At 41.2% G+C, this 11,436-nt stretch overlaps 1 protein-coding gene across 1 annotated transcript; it reads right to left on the reverse strand.

Moving 5' to 3' along the window:
* Positions 1-5,772: 5,772 nt before the first annotated feature.
* On the reverse strand, positions 5,773-10,419 carry MESD (mesoderm development LRP chaperone). The gene is made up of 3 exons (XM_005419724.2): positions 10,345-10,419; positions 6,959-7,191; positions 5,773-6,183 (listed from the first exon to the last, which is right to left on the reverse strand). Exons 1-3 carry the CDS (start codon positions 10,417-10,419, stop codon positions 5,919-5,921), a joined length of 573 nt encoding a protein of 190 aa, XP_005419781.1. The 3' UTR covers positions 5,773-5,918.
* Positions 10,420-11,436: the final 1,017 nt, after the last annotated feature.

Here is an 11,436-nt window from a genome sequence, read left to right on the forward strand (position 1 = left end):
TGGCTCCCGGCGCTCCCGGTCCCGGCCGAGCCCTGACGTTCCTGCGAGTCTCTCGCGGGCATCGAGGGCCAAACGGAGCTGTCCCAGCCCCTGCTCCCAGCTGCAGGGTGTAGGGATGCTCCCTCCGCTGCCTCACAGAGCTTTGATTATTCTCCGCAGCCGTGTGGAGCACAGGAATGTCTGTCTGTCCGTGTCCCCAGATTTAGCGCGGTTTATGCAGCGCTTGCGGCCTTTGGGAGCAGCCGGTCTATGGCTGGAGCCGCTGCGGGGTGTAGGATGAGTAGGACAGGATAGTGTAAAGCGCAGATACCTCACCTGAAAGCAAGGGGCCAGCCAGTTGATAGCAACACCTAAGGAAATGAATGCAGCTCATTTATTTCTTCTTTTCTGTAGAAAACTCCAGTATTCACATGCTACAGCTCTGTCTCTTGAACACAGACTGCTTTACAAATCTAAAGTTGATTTTCTCATCCCAGAAAGACTGTCCTGGCTTATCACCACTGCCAGAAATAACAACATGGCTGAAATAATTTCAGGCCTTAGTTGGGTTATCTGAGCACTGAGCAATACGGCTTAAATGGTGATGTTATGTGGGAACAGAAGCCGAGAGGAGTGGTGATCAAAAGGAAAGTGGTCTTGCCCTCGTTAGGTTACACAGCTCATTAGTTCACAACAAACTACCTGGTACCCACATTAAAGGCAAGACAGTTGTTTTTTCAAGATCTTGTGCTCAACTGCTGTCTTAAATGCCGAAGCATTTGCATGTCTGTGCTTCCATTAAGGTCCTGGCAACTGCATCCTATTATAAGTGCAATTATCTAAAGTCCACTCAGTGATTAATATGCTGAACAGCACCTGAAAGACAGCAGCTGACTATCAAGGGTTGGCAAGGCACAGGGTATGGTTTGGACACAACTGGCAGGATGAATAAGAAAATTCTCACATGAAGGTCTCGTGTAATTTCAAATATGTACTATTTTGGGCACTTCTGAAATACCATTTTAGATGAGGGGATGAAAACGGACTCATTTCTAAATTTTTTGCAAAATGAAGTTGAATGAAATGGAGTTGCAGGAAGGACAAGTTAAAAAAAAATCCCAAATATACAAAAGATGGCCTTCAGGCATGAATCTCAGAAATAATAGCAATTGTCACATAAATACACCTATTAAACCTTTTTGCTTATTTTGTATTAACTCAGCAAGTGCTCAACCATGATCTTGTTTTCAATACACCCTTGTACTACAATTATTCATGTACAATTCAGTCTTCCTCACTAGAGAAAAAACTTTGTATATAATAAAGTTATAGTGAGATCCAAGTCACTTCATGGTGCTGTTCAATCCTTGCACCTTGCAAAGCAAATTCCAGGGCCTTGCTGTTCACCTCTTTCCAATGCACACAGAGCTCTGATGACATGTAACTCTGCCACCAATTAAGGCAGCTGAGCTGATTTAAATGTTAATGATTTAATGAGTGCTCAGTGCTCTGGTCAGTGCCTCCCACAGAACTGGTGGGCAGGGTGCCAACACCAAAGTCCAGCCTCTCTTCAGACAAAACTGACAATTACATTTAAAAGCAGCAGATGTTACAGGCAGTAAAGATGGGCCCACAGGTTTTTTTTTTGAGGTACCAATGAATTACCTGAGGGAGAAAAGTTTGGGTTATAAACTCCATGAATTAGAGCATTGCCGTTGCTCTTCTGTAAAAAAAAATGGGTGTCTTCTGTCCCACTGCAAGAGAGACACAACAATTCTGCAGTAAGAAAGAAAAAAGGTTCTGTTTCTGAGAAGTTGTAGCCTTTGTCCATAAGATAGGGAAAAGGCTGAAGCTCCTTTAACTGTCCCATTTTCCCCTCCCAAAATACCAATGTCTATGTAGTAGTAATAATAATAATAATAATAATAATGACATATAACACAAATTTAAAAAAATTAATTACGATTATTACTGTTAATTTAAATTATGGTTAACAGATCTGGTTTTCCTATCACATTGATATAATGCCACTGCTAACCCAGCCAGTATCAACACTGGTCTCTTAAGTAGCATCACACCAAAAAGGAACAAAGCATTTCCCATCTGTCCCTGGCTAAAGGCTGGCACTGTGCAATGCCTGATTGTTGTGTGTTACAGCAGCTTTTTAAATGCTAATCAAAAACTGCTCTGCACAGAGCTCTCCTGCTCTGCTGTCCAACCCTCTCCACCACCTGACTGCTGCAGGAGAAAAAATACCATCAGCCAAAAATCCAAGTGGAGTGATTTTCCTTCTTTTCCTTCCTGGCAATTTGGTACTACCTGAATTCAGTGGGATTTGTCCTGTTAAAAGGGCACAGTATAAAAGATAAAAATAGTGATATTCAAAAATAGTTCATTTTATCCACTCTAAGATTTTATCTTAGAGTAAGAACTATCAAATAGCAGGTTATGAATGGATGTAGTAAGATGGCAATCTTAATAAAAACATGACAGTACCAATGAATTAGGCATTTTAAAACCAGAGGCATCCCCTCTATTGAGGCACTAAGTTCTTTGCATTTCTATAAATATCCAATGCAATTAAAAGAAAAAACCTGTGGAAGAGGCAGTGTTACTCCCTGACTAAAAGAGGAAATGAGCCACATATAAAAGAATGGAAATAATTTATAAGTCTTACCAGCAACCCATCGAGAACAGTAGCCAAATATCAGATAAAAGTGAGTTGTTCCATAGCTTTACAAAATGTTGTTTTAATTTATGATTTCCTTTTGGGGACAAAATTAAGAGTTCAGGAACAGTGATAGAAAAGTAGATTCTCTTAGAAGTCAAGGCTGACCTGACTGTTCAGAGAATTGCTTTGATTACTCTAAGTTAAGATCAGAAATCCTTTTGTAGTTTGTGTCAGAGAAGTTTAAAGAAAAACCCCAAATCAACAAAACTCAGAATATTTTTTCCAGTCTTTTATTACATAAAAAGTTGATTGTCCATAGGAAATTTTTCACAAAGTGCAACCACATCCTGTGTAGCATCACTGACAAACTGTTTTTTCTGAGTAGGACAGCTGGGTTAGAAATTTAACAGTAGCTCAGAAAAGTTAGTTCTAGCACTAGAACAGAGAAGCCACTATGCTGGGAGGAGAAAGGCAGCAGATGTTTCACTGTCATGAAAACAGATGATTTTCCATGTACCTCTGTATAGAACTGGAAAAAAAAAAGGAAATAGTAACAGCTATAATTACCACCCTACTGGTTGAAATTAGTTTTAAAGGATGTATCTCAATGTCCTTTATGTGGAACCAAAAAATCTGTTATTGAAAGCCTGATAAGCCTCCAAAGAAGACTTCATCTTCTGAGGTACTCATGGAACATTCCTGGACTCATGTAACTTTTTGAGGATATATATATATATATATATATGTACACTGATGTGTGTCATAGGGTTTGGGCTTCTTAACTCATCACCAAACATTCAGTTATGTAACACTGTCCCAGGCCAAGTGCAACTGTCTCAAAGACTTTACCAGTTTTAAAAGGCAATTCAGGTTATTCTTGAGTGATGAAAGGTGACAGCAGAGCAAGATTGGCTGGGGTAAAGCAGCTCCTGCCATATTACACTTACGGGTATATTTCAGTATTTGTTTAGTGTAAAGCATGAAAAAAGGAGAAGAAAAATGGAAGAGTAAAATCAATTTATTTTGTGAAGGCAGCATTTTGTGTTTTATATCAAAAAGCAACTGTCAAGTCATCACACAGATGAAAACCTAAAAAAAATGAACAAAAAAACCCACCCAAACACTTTGAAATTTGATTAAGCTATGTGACACAAGACTCACCTGCATTTGGCATGGGAAACTGACCCAGAAACAACCAACCAACAAAAAAAAAAGTCAATTGGCTGGTTCAATTTCAACATTTCCCCTTTTAACTACAAAGGGGAAAGACCCAATCTACTGTAAATGTAGATTTATGAATGACTGAAGTACCTGTACTCAAAACCTGGGCTATACCTATAGTATAATTGTTTCTCCAACAGTCTCAAACCAAACCTGATCAAAAAGGAAATAATATTAGGAGGAATACAAAACTGCACTTCCATGTCTTTCTGATTAAAATCTGAACTGTTACCTCTATACCATAACTTTGAAAAGCAAAAACTCATTAATATTTCATTTTATAGTCTCATCTGACCTCTGTTCTTCCCTTGAGATGAGAAGCAATATTGTTTACAAAAGGTGGTGCTAACCCAGAATATGTGACCAAATGATAAATTAGTTATGCACAAAAATTGGACTGCACAGCTCAACTACAAGTACCACTGAGACTCTTCTCAACTCCACTGCACATCTGCATTAGTAGTAGAATATAAAAACAGTTAATCCTGAAGAAAAAAATTTTAATTTTCCACTCAGGTACAGGCCTGTTTAATGAAGTGTAGCTGCAAAGGTTTCTTTAATTTAAATTCATACAAATATGATTAAAATTAAATAAAATGGATCAACTGGAACCTTCATCAACATCATTTAGTCCTTACATACAGAAACCAAAGATGAGTTAGTCTGCCTCTTGAATACATAACCAAATGCAGATCTATTTAAAAGGTTTTACTACTCCTCAAAACAGTAAGTTTAGTGACATCTTTTATTTTAGAACAAGGACTAAGTTACAGTTTCATACTTTTGATACCGAAGTATTCCACAAGATCAACCATTATGGTTCAATTAGGACCTTTTATCCAAGACTCTTGGATTTTAGCACCTTAAAGAAAAAGTAACTCCATACCAGTATTGAATGAAGACAGCTGGTACTGTGCTCATCCTCTGCAAAATGATGTGGACCACACTACTCGGTGCCTTTTGTCCCTAACTGGTAGTAAGGCAGAAGGGAAACAAGTCTAAGCAAAGCATTTGACTGAATACAATCTGAATAATAGTAAAAACTCCCCAATTATACAAAGTATTGGCTCATACTTCATAGTATTTGAATCAAATGGTCATTTACAATCAACCAAGTTAGTCAGGAATCTGTACCAAGAAAAAACCCCACCAAAACCTAACCAGATCAGCATCAGTAAGTGATATGCCTGACTCAAAGTTTAACTCTGTGCTATTTCAAATATTTAAACAAACCATTAAATCAGTAAACCATATTAACTTCAGAGCTAGAAGGTTTTTCTTCCAGCTCACTGCCTGAGTAACAGGGCATAAGGAATAGGTGCTTGCACAGGCACAGTCCTTTAGCAGCAGGAACAACCTGAATGCCCTGGATTGGTCTTCACTTTCACCCTGACACTGCTCGTGCAGGTGCTACAATTCCATTCACTTCTGCAGAGCACAGAGTGTCCCTCCTGTACAGACCTGGAGTGCATGAGCAGAGTTCCTACCTAGAGTCCATCCCACTGCTAAGCACAGATTTCCTGGGACACAATGGGCAGTCTAACCAAACATGTCCTAAACCCTGTAATTTCAGGCATCTTTGGCCACTATTCTTTGCTACTTTGGGCAGTTTTGTGCCAACTGTCTATCAAATCAACTTCCAAAAGAATCTGTTCACACTGCACGTGGCTCTCAGCAGCTGTGAATCCATGATTTGCACATCCAAGATGGACACAGCTACTACAGATGAACATCAGTGGATTCTGAGACCATAATTCTTCTTTGCCACTTAAATTTAAGTTTGTGATGTTAGACACACAGATTTGTAAGCTAGTTTTAAACAACAACAAAAGCATAAAAAATTAAAACAAAGCAGTCAACTGCTGCCATGAAGCATTACCTTTCCTGTAACTAAACAAATGGCCAACAGCAATGAGTAAACTGGTGAATTTCAACATAAATTTAAACTTCAGTAGTCTCTGCTTCCTTCCTCCCCCAAACCCAGGACTCAATAGCAGATTCCCTTCAAGGAGCAGCAGAGCAGGATTCAGTCTGGGCACCGTGGCTGTCATAGCTCCTCTCTCTGGTTGGTTGCTCGGTTGTCCTCTTTGACACCATTGGATTTCTTCTCTGTGTCTTTTTTCTTCTTTGCTTTTTCAGGTTTTGTTTTGTTTTTCACTTTCTCATTTCCATCTGCTCCTTTGCCAGGATAAACCTGACCTTCCAGAGTAACATCTGCACACCTTTCCTGACTGATCAGGAAGTCTTTGATCTCCCAGGCATAGCCACCATCCCGCAGCATGAAGATGGCCCGATTGGAGCCAACAATAAACCTAGAGGGAAAATCCAATTTTTTTTCAGTTAACTCTGTTTTTCAAACACATTTGCCCAGAGACTGAAGCACATGTTTAAGAGCAAGAAGCTGGTCTAGTTGTTGCCTGGGGATGGGAACAGGAGAACAATCTTCTATGACATTTAAGAATAAAATGTATGAAGTATATCAATAAGTAACCAAGGAAGTAAGAATAAGGGAACAAATTTAGAACTAATTTGGCACTATGTAAAATCCACTAATGAGCATTAAATTTGCTTTATACACTTACTGCAACCCTTCTCAGCCTCAATAAAGAGCACAACATTCTTCTGTTTCTAAATTATGCTCAGAGAGAAAAAGAGTCACATTTTTTAACAGGGGAACAAAAAGCCTTTTGTGGTGACAAGTCTTCAGAGTGTGATGTTTTCCATCAAGCACACAGAGGCAAACTACTGCAGCTAGAACCGATCAATAGCTGAACCATAGTGAGATAAAAAGAATTGGGGCTATACACACACACACATAGTGCACAAGCACTGAAGAGGTTTCTGCATCACACCACAATTTTGTCACAACTGACAAAGAAACAGAAATAGTAATGGATGATGGAGATAGAGAACAGCAAAGGATGAACAGTTGAAAAAGTTTTCAGGAAGAAAGAAAGGGTTCTGCAAAGACAAGAACTTTATCTTTGTGCTCAACAGCTCACCTTTGCACGTCGTAGTTTGCAGTAATGGTTTTCAGGAAGAAAAGGTTCTGCAAATACAAGAATTTTATCCTTGTGCACAGCTCACCTTTGCACGTCGTAGTTTGCGTTGAAGAGGCTGCCCTGCCACAAGCTGGTGATTTCTTCTGTCTCCTTTTCTGTTGGATTTCCCGACACTGTGACAAACATCATCAAAGTCTTCCCCTTCTTTGTCAGCTTCAGGATGCTTTCAGGCTTGCCTGGATCTATTTTTGAGAAATCTATTGGTGCTGGAGGCCTCTTGTGTTCAGGGAGATCTCCCTCTTCAATGTCATCATCTTTCTGTTTTGAAAACAACAAGGAAGCTTTAAACTCAACTGTGCAACAAATGTATTTTGGGTCTATTTTTTTTAATTTCTCTTTGTTTAGAGAATAACTGTGCTTTGATAAAATATTTTTAGCTGAATGATGAAGATTGTGAAACCAAAATAAATAGTGCATGTTGTTTCAAGATACTTCACCAGGAGTGCTCTTTCCATTTATAACCTTCCCCTGAAAATGATGCATTTTCATACTGACAGGTGGAATCTCATTTTATCACATACTGAGAAATATTTCAGCCTTAAGGCTAATTCAATGCAATTCCACCTATGAAACTCATAAAATGGTATTTTTTTTCTTCACAGTTTCACAAATATTTATTATGCATGCAAGATGAAATGGGAAAATTGCAATAAAAAGCCTCATACACACATATATGAAAAAACATTCATCTGACACTGCTTTCAGAGGTCAAAACTCACTTCTGGGAATCATGTGATTGCTTGAGAATTTAAGTTCCCTTACTTTGTGTCTTTAAACAATTAAACCCACAAGAATTCAGATCTTCTGTGTGCTTATGCCACAGAAAGACTCTGATTAAAGGTTTCATGACTTTTCTAATGCACAGATGCAGCTCACAGCCTGACAACATAATCACCCAGAGTAAATCACTCCCACAAAAAAGAAAAAATTAACCTCTTGATGCCTCTGCTGAGGCTGACAGCCCTTTAAATATTTGGAAAGGCACAATCAAACTGCTGCCCCTTAAAACAGATCACAATTGTGAGCTGAATATGGTGACAACTTACATGAAGCCAGAACCTGATTTCTGTGACAGCAAACTTTAAAGTTCATGCACTACAGAACAGAAGCTGTAGGAGGCTTAAATTTTATTTCTTTACTAATTATGTCCTTGTTTCAATTTTGCAAGTCTGTAACACACGTCAAGTAGTTCACACACCTTGAAATTTCTGAAATGAGTGAACTGGGAGGAAAGGAGAGCCCAAGAAAGTCCCTGCCCTCACTAAGTTGGAACATTACTTATCTTACAGGAGGCCAGAGAATGGTCAAATTGGTAAAGTACAGTGAAAATACAAAATCTCATGTGATTGACTGAAAAACATCCTCCACTATTAAAAGAAGCTTCAGTCTGGTTTGACTAGAGCAAAGCCAGCTTATTCCAGCTTTGAAAGAAAAAGGCAGAAACATTCCCAAATACTCTGTATGAAATACAGAAACTGACTTTGGATTTAGTGACAACATGAGCTACTAGCATGTATTACCTATTCTTTTCCTAACTATTCAATGAAATGCTCCTGAAGTTGTATTCTTTCACTTTGAATGGAAATATTATCAGAAGATGCCAAGAGCTCCCCTAGATGGCATTTATTTTCTTATTTCCTGTACAAAATGTCATGCAGCTGTGCTTAAAGCTATCTAAAAGGAAAAAAGTGAAGGAAAAGTGTAAGCTTTTGCTTTAAAAAGTCTAGCAGACTGTCCTGGTTTAGAGCAAATTTGGCAGGAAACTTCCAAAAGGGTCCCTCTAGAAAGCAGACACAAGCGGCCCCTCTCTCTACTGGTTTGGGAAAAGATTTCCTTGGAGAAAAGTGGAAAAAAACCTTTATTTAAGAAGCAAAGTACTCACAAGCATAAAAATTAATAATACTAAACAATAAAACCTCTTGCTGTTCTAAGAGATGGCAAGTTCAGAAAGTCCTTTTTGTGGGGTGTGGCTCAGCTCAGTCTCCTCTCAGTCCCTCCTGCACTGGAATGCAGTGTCCCAGGCCCTGGTGGGCCACAGGCCTGAGCTCCAGTGTTTCCCTGGGTTTTCAGTCCAGAGCAGGGCCAATCAGTCTGAAGAAAAAGAAAAGCCACAGTCTGGAGAACTTCTCTGCCTCAGCTAGCTAAAAACTAACTGAGAGCAAGGAGAGCTCTGTCCTGTCCATGCCATCTGTGAGAAGGAAGGCTGAAGCTCTTATCTCTGTGTTTTTGAATTCAGCCGCCTCAGACATTCCACTGCTTCTCCTTCTTCCCCCACCTTTACTTCCAGACCTAGTTTTAAGGGTGCAAAACTTATTTCTGGGCTAAAGAGACGAATGAGGATACAATTCAGCATCATAAAGTCACCCCAGGACACAGACTCACTCACTCACATGAGGTTCCAGAGGAAAAGCATTACACAGACACAGGAAAAACTGCATATTCCTTCACTTGCTCCTCTCCTCAGCTCCCATTTTCAGAAATTTCTCATAAATGCCCTGCATTTTGATTTTTAAAAACACTAGTAACATATCTCACTTAATTGCTTTGCCTGTTCAATGATCAGTCAAGCCTGAGAAACCCTGAGCTTGTAACAGTAATGAACTATTTAAAGCACTTGACATTTCAATAGCTAAGAGACCTCCAGCCCAGATTCTCAGTTCTGTGTCCAGCTCCCCAGGACTCCAGGCTTCAGGAGAGTCCCTTTCCACGAGGAAAATCCCTCAGTGGCTTCCTCCAAGCTCTAGCTGTGCAACTGAGCTGGTGAAGCACCTCTGCCTCTTTGCCCTGCTGCCCATCCCTGTTTTGCACCAGATCACTCCCCTGGATCAGCAGGCAGTCATGCACAGGGTGCAAGGGGCAGCACGAGACCCTGTGCAGAGGGGGCTGCTCCTGCTGGGAAAGCTGCTGGAGCCACACACTCAGGCTTGTGGCTGAACCCAAGCAGGTCATAACCATCATCCTCCCATGGTTTTAGACCAATTTGGAGTAATTTCTTTCAGTTGAAAGTAATGACATTTGATTCTGTACAGATCATTCCTGTGTCCCTCATTCCCAAGTGCAGTTCCTGCTCTTGCCCGAATTCACAGTGGCCCCTTTGTTTCTCATCCCACTCCATCAAGGGCACTCATGCCTTCTTCTGCTCCACCACCCCCTCAAGCCTTTCATGTTCCCTGTGTGTCCTGACTCCCACCAGGCAAAATGCCCTGCAGCTGCCCATCCCAGGAGACCAAACAACCCCCAGCTGTTGAGCTCAGTCCCTGCTCTGCTCTGTGTGCCTCTCCCCAGGGACATCCCCAGCCCCAGCAGCGACTCCCCAGCTGCTCTGCCACATCTGCATTTGTGCAGCACACTGTGATCTGGATCAGGGACCTGCTCCAGCTAAAAGGGAAAAACCCTCCAGAGCCTCCTGACCTGCCCACTAGGGCTGGAGCAGAATATACAGCCAAGAGTTACAACAGCATTAATGTGAGTCTCCCTTTCAGCCATCTCATTAAAAAGAGATGCTCACCTTTTTGGGTTTTTGTTCCCTACAAGGCCAAATCTGGTTCAAGTTGGGCAATATTAAGCCTTGATTTTTTGGAAGCTGGGCCTGCTGGGTCCTTGGCTGATACCACTAACAGAAAAGTGAATTTTGAACCTTTTATTAATTTTATTAAAATTTTAACTTAATTTTCTAAGAACCTCCCTTCCTAAAGGGATATATGGAGTAACAATCCATGGAATGAACAAGTCCATAACCTGCCAATCAGGACCAGGGCAGGCATCCATTTTTCCTGTTACTTTATCTATAGTTGACATATAAAACACACTTTCCACCTTGGCTTACAGCTGCAACTGGTGTTACATAAAACTCAAGTTTTCTCTCTATTACTTCTTTCAGGGTTTTTTGCAAAATATTCCAGGAAAAAACCTCATGGGAAAGAATAAATGACAGTGAGGAGTGCTCTGGCATTTATCAGAAGATGATGGAACATAACATAGTGAAAAGAACCTAACAGTGGCATGACAACCACATGGAGAAGAGAGTGATGGGAAACCGCCAAGGAAAGTTAAGGCAGCGGGCTGATAAGGATGCAGGCGACGAGAGAGAGCTGGAATTAGAAGCTGTTACTATGAGGAAAGATAGGAATGAAACACCAAACCAACACGTTTACCCTGTAAACGTGAAAATAATAATACTTCTGGTATCCACCCCTGGGTGACACAATGTGTATCGCTCAATACTTCGAAAAAACCAGACTTTTCAGCCAGAAGAGGCTGCTGGCAGGCACCGAGCACCGGACTGGGTGCTGGGGCTCTGGGAAGGCGGGACAGGGCCGGCCGGGCAGGGCAGGCTGAAGGCCGCTCGCCCGACTTTGAAACCCCCACACACGGACCCGGAGCCTCGGAGGAAGGAACACAGCTCCTGCCAGCCTCCACCAGGCTCGGGGCTCCCTCCCGCCCGGTCCCGACCAGGCCCGGGGATTCCCCCCTGCTCGGGACCGGGCAGAGCGGCCGCTGCCC

This window comes from Geospiza fortis, unplaced genomic scaffold (genome assembly GCF_000277835.1).
Source record: "Geospiza fortis unplaced genomic scaffold, GeoFor_1.0 scaffold171, whole genome shotgun sequence".
Lineage (NCBI taxonomy): Eukaryota > Metazoa > Chordata > Aves > Passeriformes > Thraupidae > Geospiza > Geospiza fortis.

What these genes read in the sequence shown, in the direction of transcription:
- MESD (XM_005419724.2), bottom strand. Translation starts at nt 10,419, where the DNA reads ATGGCTGAAAGGGAGACTCACATTAATGCTGTTGTAACTCTTGGCTGT. An exon ending in GCTCCAGCCCTAGTGGGCAG is followed by an intron (nt 7,192 to 10,344) that starts GTCAGGAGGCTC and finishes TTTTCAAAACAG; the next exon opens with AAAGATGATGACATTGAAGA. An exon ending in GCAAACTACGACGTGCAAAG is followed by an intron (nt 6,184 to 6,958) that starts GTGAGCTGTGCA and finishes TTTTCCCTCTAG; the next exon opens with GTTTATTGTTGGCTCCAATC.